The sequence below is a fragment of the Sarcophilus harrisii genome, chromosome 1 (assembly GCF_902635505.1).
Source record: "Sarcophilus harrisii chromosome 1, mSarHar1.11, whole genome shotgun sequence".
NCBI classification, from domain to species: domain Eukaryota; kingdom Metazoa; phylum Chordata; class Mammalia; order Dasyuromorphia; family Dasyuridae; genus Sarcophilus; species Sarcophilus harrisii.
Genome location: NC_045426.1, coordinates 160,355,833 through 160,377,349, shown reverse-complemented (window position 1 = coordinate 160,377,349; position 21,517 = coordinate 160,355,833). Strand labels below are relative to the sequence as shown.

At 36.4% G+C, this 21,517-nt stretch overlaps 1 protein-coding gene and 1 long non-coding RNA gene across 3 annotated transcripts; one reads left to right on the top strand and one right to left on the bottom strand.

Moving 5' to 3' along the window:
• The first annotated feature begins 25 nt into the window (after positions 1-25).
• Positions 26-6,557, top strand: LOC116423285. The gene is made up of 2 exons (XR_004233837.1): positions 26-215; positions 6,466-6,557. It is a non-coding gene; the product is annotated as an uncharacterized LOC116423285 (long non-coding RNA).
• MRPS36 (mitochondrial ribosomal protein S36) lies at positions 5,034-21,056 on the bottom strand. Of its 2 annotated transcripts, XM_023495791.2 has the most exons (5): positions 20,911-21,011; positions 10,629-10,773; positions 9,461-9,524; positions 6,392-6,579; positions 5,034-6,305 (listed from the first exon to the last, which is right to left on the bottom strand). In XM_023495791.2, exons 2-5 carry the CDS (start codon positions 10,695-10,697, stop codon positions 6,288-6,290), a joined length of 339 nt encoding a protein of 112 aa, XP_023351559.1. In that variant the 5' UTR covers positions 10,698-10,773; positions 20,911-21,011; the 3' UTR covers positions 5,034-6,287. The 2 variants fall into 2 exon arrangements, with proteins under 2 accessions (XP_023351559.1, XP_003759462.1); XM_003759414.3 differs by lacking the exon at positions 10,629-10,773 and having other exon boundaries at positions 20,911-21,056.
• Between the last annotated feature and the right edge of the window lie 461 nt (positions 21,057-21,517).

Here is a 21,517-nt window from a genome sequence, read left to right as displayed (position 1 = left end):
GTGACAAAGAGACTACTTCCGGGTGTATATCTAGCGAATCCCCGCCTCCCCCGGCCCTAGCAACCGCTGTGGCTTCTCTAGTGACTCAGCTTTGCCGCCCCGCCCATCACCGAAAATGAACATAGAAGAAGAGCTTGCCTAAGGCAGTCTGTATGGCGGGCTCCTGTCATTTTATTCTGGGCTCGAGAGAATTGGACATTTTCTGCAGAAAACGGGTAGGAGTAGCGGAAGGCTCCAGGGTCCCATAGTGAGTTTCAAATCTTCCTTGGCCTTGAAACCCTTGCTCCCCTCGGGCCTGGCACGGAGGAGTCGTTTTCATAAAGTCTCGGGGTATTCATTCCTATTGTCATGGTAACAAGGGACGCCACGGTTTGATCCGAGGCTGTTTGGACCGAGCGTCTTTCCAGGTCTCATTCCCCGAAATTGTAAAGGGAGACGTTGGTTGAGCCGAAAACTGTCCTTATCAATAACTCGGGTTTAAAAAAAAAAGTTTTAAGGTTTACGGAGTAGTTTCCTCACAAGAGATAAGCAGGGCGAGTATCATTATTCCTAGTTTACATGCGGCGAAAATGAGACTCCGGAGTTGCCTAGGGCCAGATATCAAATTCAGAATCCACACCCTTGACGTCTCGAGTCCCGAAAAAACAAACAGAAAACAAACAAAAACAAAACAAAACAAAAAACTAGGCATGTGAGGGAAGAGAAAAAAAGGAATAGAGTCCTGAATTTGAAGAGACATGTCTGAATGCTGCCCAGTGGGATTTTGAGGAAGTGATTTGACTGAACCTCAGTTCTTTATGAGTAAAGAGGGGGTTTAAGGGTTTTGCTAGTTGACTGATCTTTACAGTTCCTTATCCTAAATCTAGAATCCTATTACTTAAGGTGATAGAAATATATATATATATATATATATATATATATATATATATATATATATAGCGAACTTTTAAAACAAAGCTTGTTTCATTAGGTTTCACCCTGGGAATGGTGAACTTAGAACTGTGGGGGGTGCATGTAGTAGAACCGTTAAAAAGTAGTGGAGGGGTGGAGGGAAGAAAGTTGAATTAATGAGGAAGCACAAAGTGGGGTGGGGGGCAACAACCATTAGAATAGGCGATTTAGTAAGGGCAGAAACTAGGAAGAATGGCATGGAGGGAATAAGGAGCAAAAATGGGCTTGAGTGGCTAGGACAAGGAGAATAGGATGAGGTGAAAATTGAAGATTGTTTCCCTAAATAGAAAATGAGGAAGGTAGTAAAGCAAATTATTGAGAATGAGGATATTGGAGAAATTCACAAAGTGATGTACTAAAGCAACGTTACATCCATTTCATAGATGGAATAGCTCAGAAAGGTAGTGATTTGCTCAGGGCCATACAACAATAGTATTAAGATAAGATTTGAATTCAAGTCTTAGTGATTTTAAGTCCAGCATCAAGGGGGCAGAGCCAAGATGGTGGAGTAGACAGGACTTTGCTTGAGCTCTTCCTAGCTTCCCTCAGAAACCAAATCAAGCCTCTGAGTCAATTTTGGAGTGAAGAACCCACAAATATTGGGAGTATAACAAATTTCCAGCAGATACCTTGGAAGGACTTCAGGAAAGGTTTGTCTCAATTGGGCAGGTGGGGAAGGAGAGGATATAACCCAGGGCAGAGAAGTCACCCTTTGGCCAAAATACTGCAACACTGATTTCTGTCCTGGTTCAGAAGCCAGTGGATCAGCAGACTAGCTGTGAGACCTCCACTGCAACTACAAAAGGCATATAGTGAGCCCCTTAACCCCAGCATAACAGGATGATCTTGGCCAGGCCACCTATTCTGGGTAGGTGAAGCAACACCAGCCCCAGGGCAATATAAAGCAACTGTCATCTTCTAAAAGAAGCTCTGGAAAACCTCCCCTGTGCCTTAGGAACAGACCTCAACCTTTAAAAGAGAGCAAAAAAGCAAAGAGCTCTGACCATAGCTATTATAGAGACAGGAAAGGATAGACCTCAGAACCCAAGGACACCAAAGGCAAACTGTCTCCTCAAAGGGGGATATGAATTGATCTCCCAGCTCTCCAAAAGACTCTCTTGAAGGAATTCAAAAAGGATCTTGAGAAGAAAATGGGAAAGGAAATGAGTTTCACTGGATAGTTTGAAAAAGGAAACAAAAATTGTCTGAAGAAAACAAATCCTTAAAAAATACATTTGATGAAATGGAAAAAAATTCCAGTGAACAAAAAACTCAAGTTTAATTGGCCATATTCAAAAGAATGAAAAAAAGCTAATCAAGTCCAGCATTCCATCTACTAAGCCCACTCTTGGTAAAGGCATTGCATCCTCCTCCATTCTTATTAGAGAAAGGCAAGGAGTGGAGAGGAATTAATGTTGATAAGACCTAGGCGTGGTTTTGGTAGAGAATACTCTATATACATAACCAATAGATACACTGGCATAACTTGTATTTGAATTTATTATGTGTACCAATCATTTCTAAAAATGAAACATAGTTTGGAAACTGCAGGATAGCTACTGTGTGTTTTCACCATGTTCTAAGCAGGGTTAAAGTAACAGCTGGTGGGAGGCAGCTTAGTGTCCTTACTTGGGATTTCAAGAAAGTTTGTTTTTAAACAAGACTTAGAAGTCTTGTAAGACTGCATGATGTAGTGGGGAAGAGTGATATATTGGAAATCAAGACTGGAGTTCAAATTCTGTCTCTAACCTAGCTATACAATAAGCCAGTATTGCACTTACCTCCTCCAGTCCTGTTTCCTCCATAAAATAGAATTAGGGAATGGATGAATAAGTTGTGGTATGTGATTGATGGAATATGGGAAATGATATGCAGGATGCTCTCAGAAAAACCTCTATGAACAAGTAAAGTGAAATGTACTGTGTACAAAGTAATGACAATATTCTGGGATGATTGGTTGTAAATGACTGCTATTCTCAGTAGTACAGTGATATATGAATACTCTGAAGGACTTAGGAACAATCTTGTCTATCCCCAGAGAAGGAACTGATTTTGGCTGAATACAGATTGAAGCATACTTCAATCTGTGGGCCATCTGTTTTCTTTGACAACATGACTTTTATGGAAATGTTTTGCATAACTTCACATATGGTCTAGGAACTCAAAATATCTTAAAAACAAGAAGTGAAGGAAAGACAGCCATTATATGTACAGGTGATTTCCGCCCCCTTTTTTTCCTTCCTGGGCTGGAAGCCATTTACCAACAAATATTAAATACTTAAGAGGGGAAGGGTCATAAGAAAAATGTGTCTATTTGAAAAGTGTACCACAGCCCTACGCCAATGGTGCTATATACTGTGATAAATCTAGAAACAAACTGGAAAACTTGACTGCCTTTGGGAAAATGTGCAGTGACTTTAATAAATTCAGTATTCTTCCTGAAGCAAAAGACTCATGTTTTAGAAACCAATGTTCTTCCAGTGATCTTATATGGCTCAACTCATAAAACATTACAATCATTGAACAACTGAGGAAGCTGGGGATTAGGAAGGGGAAAATGAAGATAACAGGGTGGGCTTAAAGAGCACATTATACTATTTAATACATATTAATGCAGCATATTGTGAAGAATGCCACAACAGCATAAAAGAGAGCATCAGAGAAATATATGCCCATTTGAAAAAATAAATGGGCTAGTCACAAAGTCGGTGGAAAGCAAAGATAACTAATGGACAACTGAGTATTCCCTTCAGTGTCCTTGCAATATCAATAAATCTACAGGAAGGTCCCCAAAATGTGTGTCCCCAGATTTATGGGGGATATGGACAGGAGTTGCATAAACAGCCATTCATGAATTACAATGGCATTAATAGGAAAAAAATAACCAAGTTAATGGCATCAGATCTATCTACAGGAGTACTGGACAGTAGTCATAAAACCAATTTACATTTATATAGTTTCTTATAGTTTATAAATATATTTACAAACAGCTCAATATTTACAACAATATTCTAACACATTGATCCAATGCTTTTAAGATTTACAGAACTTTCCCCACAGCTTTGTGAGGTAAGAAATACAGATATAGAAATTTGAAGGAACTGATTGATTTGCCCCATGGTTATAGAAGCTATTAAGTGTTGGAGCAGGAACTTGTGCTTTATTATCTTAACTCTGGATCCAAGGTGGTAGTCGTGGTAATTGTTACACCATCATGTTACATCATCACTCTCATTAAGTAGACCCAACCGATACCATTCTATTTTACAAATAGAGATATGCAGAGTCTGTGATTTGCCCAAATAGAGAGCACCCCAAATGTTGACTTCACCAGTCCATAAGACTAACAGGCATTTTAAAAAGAGCATGAAGCAATATGAAATGAGGTAATTTACTTCCCTTAGAAAAGTTCCAAATAGACAATGCTTGAAATGGCAACTTGGCATCCTGCTTTTTGTACTTCTCTAATGAGGCACTCACCTCACTCATACTGTGGCTCTAAGGCTTTCACTGTAACACAAACCCAAGCCTGTCCTATGCCCCCAAAGCACTTCATGCTCCAAATCATCCACCTCTTTTAAAAAGACCCATTTTGTTAGTATTACATGTTAAAAAGCAAGCATGCTGGCTGATTCACATTATATGAGTGACTTAAACATCAAAGAAACCCCTATTTTGAAAAGAGGATGCCTATTAACCAAAAGGAATTTCAAGACAACTTTCACCTAACAGGCAGATAAGTCCTCTTCAGACCTGTCCCTATGTTCAGTTTGTATTCCTGCTTTTCACAACTTCATTATCTGAACAAGTTTTTGTACCCTTGAAGAGAGGGTAGCCATCTGGACTTGAGACTTTTGCCTTGTAAGTTGGACAGTGACTATATAGTTTCTACTGCTGTTCCATAGCTTTATTTCAACTCAGTCGAATACAGAATAGTAAAAAGTGATTCTTTATCCTTTTCCTCAATATATTTTACACAAAAATAGATGATCAAAAGGTAGAAGCTTACTCTGAAAGCCAGTTTTCCACAGTATAACAAAAGTATATAGAAAAGAGTATTGAACTGTTTTTTAAGTTATCAAGTAAACTCCAAATATGTTCAGATGTCTTCAATTGTGCCCAGCTCTTTATAACTGCATTTAGTGTTTTTCTTGGCAGAGATATAGAGTGGTTTGTCCTTTTTATCTCCAGCTCATTTTACAAATGAGGAAACTGAGGTAAACTGTTAAATGTCTTCTTCAGAGTCACACAGATAGTGAGTATCTGAGGCCAGATTTGAGACTTAAAAGGAAGAGTCTTCCTGACTCCAGTCTTGGCACTAAGCCACCTAGCTGACCAAAACTAAATTGCTCTCAGCAGTGATATACTATTCATTGCTCACAAATTATATGGAAATCAATACTTCAAAACGTTTACCAATACAAAACAGCTTTATCATTTTGGTTTACCAAAGATAGACTATCGGAATGGAATTTAGTTTTATGAGCCAAGATCCCCAACAATAAGATATTTGTCATACTTTAACCTTTGTGGAAAAAATCCTTATTGTTACCAAATATAAAACTTTGTTATATTAGAAATGTTATATCAATACTTTTAGACACTAACCAATATCTGACAAGGACAAGTGGGAAAATAAATATTTAATTTGATTTGTGCTCACAATACATAATCAAAACATAAACTCAAAAGGGCAGGAACTTTCTCTTTTCTTAAAACACACACAAAAAACCTTTTAAAACATATCCCCCCTACTTCCACTTCATTTTTTGTTTGTCATTTCACGGTTTTTGACAAACAGAAGTTTGATAACTGTGATTATTTTATCATTCATTATTCATCATCATTTTTCATTATTATCCCAATCTCACCAACAGTGACCTATCCTATCTCAATTTTATCCTTCAGAATAGCATAACACCGATTCTCATCTGATCTCAAGACTTCTGGTATCTTCTCCTAAAACAATGATTCTACCTAACTAGTACTTTCCATTTCTTACAATGAAAAATTATGGGAAATTAAGGTCACCGGAAATTAAACCTGAGCAACATTAAATATTAGAAATAATTGAAAATCAAAAGTTAATATGCTATCTAAATTACAAAAAATCCTATACTTTTAAGAAATAACTCAAACCTTCAGCTTAATTTATAGACAAGCTGATTTAAACAAATTAGGAAATATAAATGTCTATCTAAATTTGTAACTCTTCATTTTATACAGCATCTTATATTAAATTGGTTTCATATACAGTTTAACATGTCATTTTTGAAGGCCTTTATTGTGAAGATAACCACTCTCTTGTCTGACAATCATAATATGCTTGTCAGTGATTACTCTGGACCTCCACGCTGCAAGAGAAAAAAAAAAAAAAGATTATATAATGTTTCAAAAAATACTATCATACTTTTATGAGGTAACAAATGAAAACACATACTTGAATAAATTCCATCTCTTCTGGAGACATGAATTTCCTCCTATATTTCTGAGGTAATGTTTTTACTATTTCAGCAGAATCTGGTGGACCACGATTCATTGGCAAACCTGATGATTTACCACCCAAAGAATGTTGTGACATTGTAGAAGAGTGAGATGGAAGCACAGATGATGTAAAAGATTCGGGTACTGAAATGAAGAATTTTAAAATCAGAGAAATTATCTAAGAATTTTATAGTATTTCTTGTACTACATAAATTAATCCATTCTTGCAACTACATTGCAGTTGTAGACACTAATGTTGCACAGAAGCAACATGAATAATATATTAAGGTTTGAGAAAATAAATTGTGCTGCCTTGCCTCTACCTCAAAACCCCTTTCCACCCTGCTGCCTCATGGAATCTCCTTCCCTTACTCAGTGTTGGCCAAGACCTTGCTAACTGGGAGGCTCTACAGTTTCAGCATTGCTGCCTTTTCTAGATTCCTACCACTTAGGATCCTCAAGGAACAGGGGAATGGAATCAGGAAATTGGGAGGCTGTAGGGCTTTTTTCCATTGTTTTGCTCAACAATAACTGCATGTCAACTGCTCTCTGGATAACCAGGCAAGATTATTTCATTACAATTGTGTTTTTAAACTAAAACAGTGTCACAGTCTAATTCAATTAAAGCAGCAAAATATAGCAAATAGAGCGCTAGGCTTGAAATCAAGAAAGATCTTGGCTCAAATCATGCTTCAGAACTAAGATGCAATTCATTCAAGCAATATTCCAACATATATTAAAAAGGTGTGTGATAATGTTTATTTGTGACTAATATAGTAACATATTATACACAAAACAGTTGATCTCATCCTTTGTGATCTCTGGGCAGCACTGAACAGTTTCAAGAAAACTGTAAAGTTTTCTCTTCCTTGGGTGTTCTTGAAACACTTCTTTTATAATACAACAGCTTCTCAGTCTCATTTACTCAACCATTCTTGTGCTGCTCCAAAATTGTGGGCATAACCAAAGCTGTCCTGAGTCCTCATCTCTCTAAGTGACCTCTGTTCTCATAGGATCATAGTAATTTCTATTCAGACAACTCCAAAATCTTAGCACATTGGGCTTGGAGTCAAGAAGACATGAGTTTAAATGCAATCTCAGACATTTACTAACCTGTGACTCTGAGCAAGTCATATAACCTCTATTTGTCCCCCTTCATCTGTAAAATGGGAACAAATAGTTGCTTTGAGGATCAAATGAAATAATAACTGTAAAACATTTAGCACAGTAAGTACTATATATATATTGGCTGCTATCATTACAACATCCGGCATCATAGATCATCAACTTCCTATTGGATATTTCCCTTTGGATAGCCCCATACTTCAAATATTTTCTCCCAAATTGTCCCCAGTTTTTCATTTCTGTTGACAGTGCCACCCATTGTTCTAGTTTTAACCTCAGGATCATCCTCAATTTTTCATCCTCATCTCTCACAAGCAGACCTTGTCATCTCTATATCAATGTGTCTCAAATCTACATATGTCTCCATTCACATGGCTACTATTCAAATTCAGCCTCGCCTTATCTCTCCCACTGTATTCTTTCTTTGAATCCTCAGAACTTAGCAGGGTGCAAAAGCAGCAGGTGATTAATATATGCTTTCTGACTGACTGAACTACTGCAAAATTTCTTAAATGGTCTTGCTGCTTCAAGTTTCTTTCCTTTTTAATTTATCTTCTATTTAATTACCAAGTGAAAGTCCTATGGTACATTTTGAACATATTAGTCCCCTACTCAAAGGGTCCCAGTGTCTTGCTCCTATTTCAGATAAAACACAAAAGACCTCTATTTGGCACTCAAAACCCTTCCCAATCTGGAATTAGCCTGCCTTATAACATATAACTTCCTTTGTATATAACTTCTATATAACTTTCTATATAACTTTCCTTTCCAGACAGACTTACTCATTCTTGTATAATAAAAAAATTACATTGTATTTGATTTGTATATACTATTCATTTACTTATGTGTGTACATGTCATTTCACAGGATAGGTCATAAAATACTTAAGAATAGGAACTGTTTCATCTGTTTTGCTTTTGTATCCTCAGTGTCTAAGCACATTGTAGACATAGGATATGCCTAAGTAAGTGCTTGTTTGATTGCTAGCTACTGTAACTCTTAACAAGCCATTTAATCTCTACTATATCAAGCAGAGAACTCTCAGATTTATTAACTACAATGTTTTCAGAGGGGAGTTCTCTCAGCTGAAAAGTTTTTTGTTAGCATAGTTAACAGATCCATTAATTACTTTCTTATAAAATAATTTGCAAAAAAAATAACAGTTGTTGTTAGGGATCAACTTTTGTTGCATAATTTGTCATACTATATTAGTCAAAAATCACCCATCATACATCCTTAACAAATAGGAATACTGCTTGAATGAAGGGTTTTTAACTGGAAATAAAGGAGATGGTAGAGAAAACAAGAGGAAGAGGAAAAGGTAAAAAGGGCAGAGAAACCTCCCAAGGCCTTTTTTCATTTAAAGATAGTTATTGCCAAGATTTCTTTCCACAGTCTAGAGATCTAAAGAAAAAAATGAGGGATAAAGTTAGGGGAAGCATCTAGAAGAAAGAGAGAAAAGGAAAGGGAAAATGGTAATGAAATATTAGATCCACGAGAAAAAAAAGAACTTTACCTAGAAGTAAATTATATTTTATGTTCCTTCTCCCATCCCCTGTATTTCTGACATAAGTTCAATATCAATGAAAAGGAAGAAACATTCTACTATGTCATCATTGCCTCTATGCCACCTCCCCATACTTTATGTGGCTTATCATCAGTTTTAACATTAAAGAATTATAAACTAGAAGAAAAAGATAAATAGAAAAATTGGTCCTAAATTTCCCTAGCATAGAGTAGCTGATTAATAATAGTTAAATCAAACTCACTCTATTCCACTAACATCCACTAACATGGCTAGCTTGAAAAAATAAAAAATAAAAAAGCCTCCCTGATTTATGAAGACATAACAATCTATGATAAGAAAGAATGCAATTTATCATATATATCTGATACTTACCATTCAGTTTGGGGTAGCCTTTTCTGTCAGGAAACCTTATTAATGGACTATGTGGCTTGACTACCTAAAAAAATAAATAAAATAAGAGAATTAAGATCATTTGTAAACTCAGAATGGTCATTACAAAGTATACTTTGATTAAAAAATTATAAATGATTCCCACCCTCCCCAAACTCCTAAAACAAAACTAATAGAATGGCATGGATGTATTTCCTTTGCAAAACCATTTCCATTTCCATGCTCATTTTCTTAACTGAAAAAATACTAAGTAAATATCAACATTTCAGTTATTTCAGGAAGGATATATCATACCTCTATAAATGTGTACTTATGTAATATTTTGTACTTTAAAAAAGCATTTTCATATTATTTCATCTTTGTTAAATTGTATTCTATTATTTATATGCAAATACTTTTTCAAGAGAAAAATGGGAAGGGAAAGGAGGGTGTGTGTCCAGATTCATTAAACTAGTTGGTAAAGAGAATTCTAGTCTGATGCTTCTCCCACCCCTCCCCACCAGTCTATACTTAAGTTTTTAGCACAAAAGAAAAATATACCCCCCCCCAAAAAAAAAGTGCTAAAAGATTTAGAAAAATCATCTTTAGAGAACATTATTTCCTTTGGGCACAACAGCATATAACTCAGTTTTAAAATAAAAGGTGGGGTGTGAAATCTTAGACGTGGCAATAACATTCTAATGACAAATTTTTTTAAAAAAACGTTTTAACAATGAGCATTTACAAAAATACTAAAATCATTAAGATAAATTTATAGGAAAAAGAGAGACCAGGTACTTCATGTCATCAATATGTTAATTTTACAGTTTACAGGTAGATTTGAGTGGTCTGATATGCTCTTCATTATTGTCTCAGAAACTTTGTTATCACTGACCAATAGACTATTAATTGGCAGCCAGCAATATTTGTCAAACTACAGCACTCCCAAGGCTAAGGGACCTAAGGTTATTACTACACCCCATCAATACCTTCCCCAATAGCAACAGAAATGGTTTAAGAAAACCTTCCAATAAGCAAATTTGCAGCATCCTTCACCAGTAGTTCATAATTTATTGAAAAGAAATGTTACACCTATCTAAAACCAATATTAGTTTACTGCATTTGAAATAATTATGTTGCTAATAGTTTCTGATTACATTATTATAATCACATTGTAGTGTTGTTCTGGTTGATTCTTCATTCTGTACCAGTTCATACAGGTTTTTCTCATATTTCTCATATTAATAATTTCTTGTGGACCAATAACATTCACATTCTTGTCTGATTACATTCACAGAAGTTTGTTCAGCCATCACCTAAAAAAAAAAAAAAAAGTACCTACTTTGTTTTTCTACTACTATGAAAAATGTTATCATGAATATTTGGAGCATATCAAACTGCCACTGACATCCTTGGGCTATAAATCCAGCAGTGGGTTCAATGGATCAAAGAGCATGAAAAGTTTAATATCTCCTACATGATCCCAAATTGATTTCCTGAATTGTTTGTCCATTCAACTACTTTGGATGCCTGTCTTCCTTTAAACCTCTGACACTGACTCTTTTTATCATCTTTGTCTGATGGCTGATTCCTCAGTTTTCATTTGCATTCTCTTACTGTTGTCCCCTGTTTGGGAGTATTTTTCCCTCTAATGGTTGTTGATAGCTTCCATTTTTTCTTTTGAAAACTTTCTTCATATCCTTTAAGCCAGTAAAAAATCTACAGGGGAATGATGGCTATCTTAGATTTGAATTAATTCCTCTAGAGATGTCAGAGAAAATTTTATGTTTTATTAGAAGCAAGGAATTTTTTTTTAGGTTTATAGTTTCTCCTATTTTCATTGACTAGATCACTAAATCCATTTAGAGATTCTTTTGGTATGTAAGATGTTTATCTGTCAAATAACTGGCAAGCTGCCAAGAAGGTCTTGTCCCATAACAGGATGGAATTTGTGTTTTTGGTTGTAACAAACATTGGGCCACCATGTTCCTTTACTTCCAAGTCCTCCTTATCTAATCTGTTTCACTGACATACCTTTTTTTTTTTTTTTTAAAGCAATGCCTCATCATCTACAGGAGATCCTTCTACCTACTGGACTGCACATTATCACTTCATGATAACATGTTTTCTTTTTTCTTCTTCAGTTGACATCAATAAGCATATACTGCAGTCATTTCCCACTTGATTAATTAGTGGTCTAAGGATAAGAAAGTTTTCAAAAGAAAAAAACAGAACCTATTATCATGAGCAAAAAATTCCCTAAATTCCTAAGAAATGCAAATTAAAACAACTGAGGAATCACTCATCAAATTGGCAAAGATGATAAAAGTTAAAAGATCCAATATTGAAGGATTGTGAGAAGGCAGATATATCCATACACTGTTGGTAGAACTCTAAATGGTTGACCAAACTATTTAGGAAATCAATTTGGAATTATTAGGCTGGGTAAGGGGAGCAATAGAGTATAGAGCCTGGCATCAGGACGATCTAAATTAAAATATGGCATCAGATGTTTATTAGTTGTGTGATTCTGGGTAAGTCACTTAACTTGTTTGCCTTAGTTTTTCTCTCATTTATAAAATGGGGACTATGACAGTACTTATCTCCTTAGAATTACTTATATAATTTTACATAAGAATTGTAAAGTGGTTAGCACACAGCAAGTGCTATGTGAATGTTGTCTATTAAATTCTAAAACAAAATAGAAAGTTATCCATTCTAGAGGATGGCAGAACAAATTTCTATGAATATAATGGAATGTTACAGTTTCTTAAGGAATGATAAATATGATAAACATGAGAAAACCCATATGAATTCTTATAGCATGAAGAAAGAAGAGCTAAAAGAATACATATAACAAAAGGGCAACATAATCATCTCATGACTTTTTAGAAGAGAGTACATTAAAGAATTAATGTGGAATATGATTCTGGCTTACATCTAGCAGGTGAGTAAGAATTTAGTGTCCTGGAGGCATTGCTACATTCAATGTATACCGGTGGTATAAAACTCAAAATAGAAAAGGGACAACTTATCGATACAAAAAGATTCTTGCAGACTATGATTAATTTAAGTTTTAAAATGCAATATTCTGATCCAAACATTTTGGAGAACAATTTGGTACTATGCCCAAAGGGCCATAAAACTTTGCAAACCCTTTGACTCAGAAATACCACTTCCTAGGTCAGTATCCCAAAGAGATTTCTGAAAAGATATATATTTGTACAAAGATATTTATACAGTTCTTTTTGTGATGGCAAAGAATTAGAAACTGAGGGGATGCCATCAATTGGGAATGGCTGAACAAACTATGGTATGAGAATATAATGGAATATTATTATTAAAAATGAGAAAGGGAGGGGGGGACACTTTCAGAAAATCCTAGGAAGAGACCTGATACAAAGTGAACTATAAAGAATCAAGAGAACACTGTATATAGAAATAGGAGTATTATATGATGATTAAGTAGGAAAAACTTTGCTACTTTGATTAATATAATGATCTAAGATAATTCCAAAGGGCTCATGATGAAAAATGTTATCTTCTTCCAAAGAAAGAACTAATAAAATTCTGAATATAGATTGAACATACTTTTTTCACTTTTTTTTGGGGGGGGAGGGCCCCAACATGGCTAAAATGGAAACTTGTTTTACATGATTTCACATATATAACTGATACATTGCTTGCCTCCTCTGTAGATGGGGGAGGGGTAGAAGAAATTTGGAACTCAACAAATGTTTAAAAAAAAAAAAAGTTAAACCAAAAAAAGATGTTTCAAAATCTGAAAGAAAAAAAAGGTAATGTTATCTATTTTCTATTGTATTATTAATTTTTGTTAAACATTTCCCAATAACATTTTAATCTAGTTGGGCCCACTTGGAAATATTGCTATCACCTGTTTGATGACCTAGACCATCACTAGAAATCCATTATTTCTAAGATTCAAAGGAACAACAAATCTCTAATTTTATGTATGTGTGTATGTGTATCTCAATCATCAATGGAAAAACATTCAAATAACACTAACTTCTTTTTATCCCTCCCAGCCTATTCACTCACATAATCTTTAAAATGAGATTTTCTTTACTTTTTTTAAGTATTTAAGAAAATTCCAAAAGTAATCAGTTAAGGAAAAATTGAGGAGGAAGAGAAGGGGAAAAGCAAAGAAATGGTCACTAATCAAATAACCTTAAACATCTAATTATACTATATTTAGCTACAGTTTCATTAGCTTAGGCTAATGAAGCATACTTCATCGGTAGAAGTACTTTCTACCAACTCAGTACTTTCCCCCCCCCCACCTCTTTATTGTGGTCATACACATCCCACCCCAAACCCTATAATAAAATCACTTGCTGGCTAATTTCCTTGTGATTAGCCCCCTTTGGAACTCAATAAAGCTGGTCCTCAGGAAACAAATAATCAGTCCAAAATTGGATCCCCACTCAAAGGCTTGTTAGAACAAGAGCTTTTCTTCTGCTGTCAAGTCTTTGGGGAACCATGAGTCTTCTTAAGTTTCTTGAGAGAGGTATTCCCAGTACCTAAGGTACTGTTTAGAACAAATTAATTGTTTAATAAATAGATGAAAATAATTAATTTTGGAAGGACAGCTGAAAAAACACCACTATACTGATGATGGGGCTATGAATTGGTGTGTTCTAGAAAACAATTTTAAATTAAGTCAGAGTGACTCAATTGTTCACACCCATTTACAAAGCAAGCTACAAGGAAAGATCCGCCTGTATATTAAAAATATTTATAATAGTACTAATAATAAATTGAAGCAAACTAGATATACACTGATTAGAAAATGCTGAACAGATTGTGATGCAAATATAATAAACTGAAAAATATGAATTCAAAGTTTAGAAGAATTAAATGAACTGAAAAAGGCTGAAGTAAAAATAATCACAATATAAAGGAACATGAAAAATAGCAAGACTTGGATCAATGCATTAACCAATTTTGACTCTTAAAAAAAAAACCTGTTTACCAGTTATGTCTTTCCTCCCCACTCTTTGTATAAATTTGATAGATTATAGAGAGAATAAAGATTACGTTAATCAGATAATAAATAATCAACACATTGGTTTGTTTGCTTAACTTCTTGCAGCAAGAGAGTTTTATTGAGGGGTTTTACTGAGAAATCAATAAAACTTTTTAAAGAAAAATTATGGTAGTAGTGCTAAAGGCCTGAAAAAGAGCTAATGTCCTTTAAAAAGGGAAGGAAGGAGGAATAGATAAGTCTTGAAATTATAGGGCTAGTGAATTACAGTTCCTGCCAAAGTTTTTTTTAACATTTCACAGAGAAGATTTATGAGCTTTAAAGGTCATGCATTTAGATTTTGAGACCTGAGTTTATTTAGCTCAATCATTCATTTTATAGCTAAGGAAAATGAGGCTCAGGATATACCAGAGAAGAGGGGTAGAATATAATAGGAAATTATGTCCTGATTTTAAACCTGGAACATTTCCCAATATACAGCACTACTTAATGCCAATCATGCCAAAGGAGTGCAGCAGGGCACTCAGTGCCCCATATCCTTGGCCTCGTGCTATTAAATATTTTTTCAATGACTTGGATCAAAGTAGGCATGTTTTGCTATGTTTGTTTATGTCAAATGACATAAAATTCAGAGAGAACTAAAACAAGTTAGATGAGAGATTCAGGATCCAAAAAGATTTTAAGAGGCTAAAAAAAATAGTCTAATGTGAATTTCATGGTCGTTTTGCAGTCATTTCATTACTGTCTGACTCTTCATGACCCTATGAGGGGAGGGGGTTCTTGGATACTGGAGTAGTTTGTCATTTTGCATATGAAAAAACTAAGGCAAGCAGGGTTAAGTGACTTGCCCTGGGTCCCGCAAGGACTAATCTCTTAACACCAGGCCCAATGCTCATTCCTTGTATCATTTGTTTGCCTGAAAAATACAGTTCTATTTTGGAGTTAAAAGTAAAAGTCACAAGTAAAGGATGGAAGAGATGAACAAACCGTTTTTGTGATTCAAACTGCAAGCTCAAAATGGATTAACAGTGTGACCTGGCAGTCAAAAAAGCATTAGTTTCCAGAATGATCTCAGAAAAAAAGAACATCATTGAGGAAAAAATGTATAGAGCAGAAAAGAATTAGAACAAGAAAAAGTTTTGAAAATTACTTGTCTAATTTATTATATATATTTTTAAAAAAAAGCTCTACATATGAGATTCAGTTTGAGCTTTCTACTATACATATGGAAATGCTAATTTTATATTTTAAATTCAGAATGTAAAAACAAAAACCCAAAATAATTCAGTAGCATTAGTGACATTAAAGCTGGTAGTGTTTCTATAATGAGGGAAATTATAGTCCTGTCCTACTCTTCCCTAGTTCCTACAACAGCTAAAATGTATTTTGAACACATTTGAAGAAGGATATTGACAACTTGTAGTAGTAATACATACCAGTAATCATACCCAATGGAATTCAATTAAAATAAATGGTTAGATTTAGCCAAGAAAAGTCATGATACATATATATATGGAAATGACGACATGTACAAAAATATTTACAGTAGCTCTTTTTGTGATGGCAAAGAATTAGACAATGAAGGGATGCCCAACATCCTTTCAATGGCTGAACAAGTTCTATATAATGTAATGGTATACTATTGTGCTATAAGAAAGCAGGCAGATTTCAGAAAAACCTGGAAAAATATGACCTAATGCTAAGTGAAGTGGGAACAAGGGAATTAACAACCTTGTGTGACAATCCACTATGACTGATTTAGCTCTTCTCAGCAATGATCTAAGAAAATTTCAAAAGAATCATGAAAGAAAATATAATCCACATTTAGAGAAAGAACTATGAAGTCTGAATGAAGACCAAAGTATTTCACTTTTTTGTATGTGACTTTTCCCTTTTCTGTTTCTTCTTCCACAACATAATTAATGTGGAAAACAGGATTCCACAGACATAACCTATTATCAGATTACTTGCCATCTTGGAGAGGGAGAAAAAATTTGGAACTCAAAATCTTATAAAATACTATTTATAAAAAAAATGCCATGATACTTATCTTCAAATATTTAATGGTCTACTGTGTTAAAAAGATTAGATTTGTTCTCCACCTCAGTTAAAAGAATAAATGAAATAAATGGGGCAATAAATGAAAGTTTCGTAATAGTAGATTTTAACTTGATGTTAAAAAAAACTAAGAAGCTTCCTAATAGTTATAGGATCCCATATCATAGATTTAGAGCTAGTAGAAACTTCAAAAGCTATCTTAATTCAACCTCATTTTGCAGATGAGAAAGTTGAAGCCCAAAGAGATTAAGTGATTGCAAAGTCATACAGGTGGGTAGTATAGTAAAGGAATCTTTACTAGGTGGTGCCACAGTGTGCTAAGGACCATGTCTAAGTGAAGGGGCAGGTCAATTCTCTGAGAGCCTCCACAGTTGGAAATCATAACACTTGAAGGAGCTGCAAAGCAGCCTTTATAAGTAAAATAAACAGATGTTCCTTGTGGATTGGGAATGAAATAAATTGGAGGCAGAGGGAAGAGGAGAGAGGTCAGAGAACGCAATTGCTTCTCAGTCTCCTTGTATCATCCTCTCACATGTAGAGATCCATTCTACAGGTCTGAGACCTCCAGCAGCCACTGGAAGGTGGCTCCCATATAACAATAGTGCACAGAGAGTCAGGCCTGACATCAGACTCATCTTCATAAATTCAAATCTGCCCTCAGATATTTATGTAGTCCTGAGCAAGTCACGTAACCCTGTCTGCCTTAGTTTCCTCATCTGTCAAGTGACCTAGAAAAGGAAATGGCAAACCACAGCAGTATCTGTTATGATTCTTACAAGGTACTAAGACAGTGGAATTGAGAGAGACAATAATTATCTAATTTAGCATCAGTATGATTGATCTGATTCTACAAGGAGATGTTATGGGCCAGAACTTAAAACAAGGTCCTAAGTGGAATTGAGAAAATGGTTAAAACTAATTTAGCATTGATTTAATCCTACAACAAATAATGGCTTCCTAGTGATGTAATATTTGGAGTATACTCAGTGCACAGCATATAAAGCAAGAAGCTCTCAGGGCCAGAAACAGAAGCCCACAAGCCCACTCTCAGAGGCGGAATCAGATTCATTCCATCTTCCATCTTTATGCTGGCTGGAGGCTGAAGCTGGAGAGGCAAAGGACTAGCAGCAAGAGGTCTCGGAACCAAGGATAGAGATAGGCCTCTAAGAAAACTAACTGGGCTATTTTGAAGGAAACAATAAAGGATCTGGACTTTAACTACTGGCTGCATTTGGGATGATTATTACTTTGAACTGAAATGAAGGCTTTCTCCAGAAGCCCCCAAGAAACCTGCTCCCAGAGAACATTATATTTGAGAGAAGAAGATTACAAGTATCTCTATTAAGAAAACCACAAATGGGGTCATGAAGAAGGACACTGAAACAATTGAGTAACAAAAAATAGTAAAACCAATTTCTACTTGGGTCCTCTGACTCCAAATCCAGTACTCTTTCTATTGTGTGTGAAGCCTTGAAAGTGAAGGGTTTACTTGTCAGCAATGTTGAATAAAAGCCTTGGAGTCATATACATGTTGGGATTGGTTAATCACAAAGATAGCAGCTTATTTGGGACATGGACACACACACACACACACACACACACACACACACACACACACACACAAGAAAAATACTAAATCCACTGGGAGAACTCTTATTCCTTCTTCCATAAAAGTCCTTCCTTCTGTTTAACTTAGCCAGCTGAAATTTCAATCATCTTTGAAGGTTCAGCTCAAATACTACTTACCTTTTCCTTGTACCCTTCTCCAATTGCTCATAATACTTTTTTCCTCCTTTATGTACTTCTCATAGTCTACTCAGAATTATATCTGAATGCATGTTTTAGATCATAAACTATCTGAATATTATCAATTCATCAGACAGGATTTATTAATTGCTTGATATAAACCAGGTACAGTATAAGGTGCTAGAAATACAAAGCCAATAAATAACAAAATCCCTGTTTTTCAAGAAACTCACTGTTATTTTCAAGGAGAAAACAGGGAACTAGGGAAGATAGCTCAAAGAAGGTAGTACTTATACTCCACTCTAAATGAAGCTAGTTTTTAAAAGGCAGAATGGAGGAGGGCATTCCAGGCCTGGGGACAGCCTGTGCAATGTCATTAAAGTAAAGACCATAGGTTATTTAGATTGTCAATTTCCTGGTCCAATAAAAGATTCCAAATAGGAAGAAAGATATAAGATTTGAGCTTTGAGCTAACTTTCATTATCTTACCTGTTTATTGGCAAAGTAAATTGTTAGTTTGAAATCAATTTTGTAGGAAACTTCTACAAGTGACCTGAGAAGTGTTCTTCTCCAGAAGAACAGACCACAGTAAAGCCACAGGACTGCATCAGACGTTTCTAGAGGGAGGGAGACATCTACTTTTTTTCAGTTTTCTTCTTTTACCTGTAAGGCCTACTTATCAAAGGGGATTGTCCCCTTTGATTTCTCAATCATGCATTTGTCCATTTTTCCTTTCACGCATAAGTTCCAAGAAACCCCTAATAATGAGGTATGTATTTGGTCTAAAAGAGTTGGCCAAATAACCATCCTTTTTAATAAAGGGCTTGTTAACAAAATAATTTGCTCCTCCCCCGAAAAAAGAGAAAATAAAATGGAGATCAAAAGTCCTGTGTTAAGAATAGCAACTAGGCTATACTTTTTTGGCAAGAACATAGCAAGTGTGAAGAGCAATAATGCATAAGTCTATAAAGATACAGGAACCAGATTGTGAAAGGATTTAAATGCCAAATATAAAAGTATGCATTTTATCCATGAGGAAATAATATAGGGACCAAGAATCATGGTCGAATTTATGTTTTAGGAATAAATTTGGTAACTGTGGAGGCTGAATTAGAGAAACTCAAGAAGATCAATTGAAGAATTGATTGCTAATAACCTGGGTGAAAGAGCAGAGACAACTGAACTATACAATAGTTGACAGTATGAGTAGACTGAAGGGGTAGATTCAAGAAACTGCAGTGCATAACCTAGCTACCCTAAAAATTATCTCTACTAGGACTAATTCAATAGGTAACATAATTGAACCCAGAAGGAATGAGATCATACAGAAAGTGTAAATAGGAAAATAAGTGATCTAAAAAGAGAGCTTTTAGATATTTATAGTGGGGGGTGGAGGGGGTAGGAGAGAACTGAAGATCAGCAAAGTGGAAGAGAAACCAAAAGACAGTTAAATGTTACAAACACATAGGAACTTATTGGTTTATAATTCACTTTCCTCACAACTACTATGGGAAGATAAAGCAAGTATACCTATGCACTAAAGATGAGACTAAGGGGCAAAATGCATAATCAATATTCTAATAAAATAGGGGTTTAAGAGGATTCTACGCCAAGTCCTCCTAAAATCGAGCATTTTCCTTCTCTTATAGGTATTATCAAGCTGCCTTGAGGTCGGGAACAAAGGTCTTACATCACCTTTGGATTCTCTTCAGTACATAGCAAAGCTATGCTGACTAGTCAATACTGAAATATCACACCAGCTCAATGCAGTATATTCTCCATTTTACAGATGAGGACTTTGCCCAGGATCATACGGCTAGTAAGGATAGGGGTTGGGGATATACACGTGATTTTTTTTTAGCTCTAGCTCCAGCTAGCTGCCTCTAGCACAGCAGATGAAGTCTTAAGTCATCAGTCTTTCGTTCATCTCTTCCCTTTAAGGCTATCTAGAGCCACGTCTGGGATTTCATTTAGTGGTTTGCATGTTTCCATTACCAAATTTCCAGCTCCTCGAAAGCAGGGGCTGTCCTTTGCCTCAGAGTTTAGCGAGCGCCCGGCTATACTAGATGCTTAACGTTTCCTGAATGACATTCAGTTCTAGTGCGAGCGTGATGGTAGGGGTCCCTCCAGGTCACTCACTAGAGGAATTGCCCGAGTCCTTGACTGCACGCACCAAGTGTCCTCCCGGACCGGCCCTAGTTTCTTTCCCGCCCCTCCTTCCTCCCTATTGGCTGTAATGGAACATCACCTGCATTGTGATTGGCCGCGAAAGAATTGGAATGGCGGAGCCCCACCTCCCCCCGAAAACACCCGGGGGCAAAGCTCCCACACCGAGAGGGACCGGTGGGAGCCAGAGGAGCCCCGGCCGAGGAGGGGCGCCGTATCAGTCCGGGACCCATTAGCCCTTCGCTCGCCACGGCCTCACAGAGGCCGCTCGCCGGCTCATGCCCCGTCCCACCGCAAGGGCAACCGGGCAGAGTCCAACGCCCACCTCCACACACTCCACCAGCAAGGCTTCCTCACCCCTTTCCAAACAGTCCCAGAGCCGCCACCCGGTCCTTTCCCCACCGGAGGAGGTGGCCACTGACCAGAATCTACCCAGTCCCAGCTGGGGGCCAAGAAAAGTAACCCCTGACTGTTTTACCTGCACGACCCGGGTGGCCGCCGCCATCTTGCTGCCCATGGCGACCCAGGGGGATGTAATGTTTCCGGGGCAGGCCGACAAACTTTAAGAGTCGGCGGCGCCCGCGCCTGAACCCGAGGTCTTTCTGTGACGTTACTAGGCGTGACGACGCCCCGCCCATTCCGAAGACAGGGTCCCTTAGCCCCGCCCACTTCTCCTCCTTTAGATTCCTTTGGTCCAGATGATTGATGCCTTTGGTGCTTCCAGCCGGCACTTAGGGAAATCTATCTTAAGATTTATTTGTTTTGCCTTTTGCCTCCCCCTCATGCGTGAATTTCAATCAGTACCTTCCAAAATACATTTTCCAAAAGAAAGAGCCCACGTACAAAGATATAAAAACTTTCTGTAATAGCAAAGAACTCAAAGGGATCCTCAAAAATTAGAGAATGGTTTAAATTATGATACAAGGTTGATTTTTATTTTCTGCTTTTAAAATAGTATTTGTCACATGGGATGGCTTTGTGGCAAGGGGAGGAGGAAGGACACAAGGAATGCTATGATGAATGCTATTTTCTTACAATGAAAGAAAACATCGGTAAAACTTAGAGTTATGGCCCTTTTTTAATAA

What these genes read in the sequence shown, in the direction of transcription:
- MRPS36 (XM_023495791.2), bottom strand. Translation starts at nt 10,697, where the DNA reads ATGAGAAATATGAGAAAAACCTGTATGAACTGGTACAGAATGAAGAAT. An exon ending in AACCAGAACAACACTACAAT is followed by an intron (nt 9,525 to 10,628) that starts GTGATTATAATA and finishes TTATTTTTTTAG; the next exon opens with GTAGTCAAGCCACATAGTCC. An exon ending in AGGCTACCCCAAACTGAATG is followed by an intron (nt 6,580 to 9,460) that starts GTAAGTATCAGA and finishes TCTTCATTTCAG; the next exon opens with TACCCGAATCTTTTACATCA.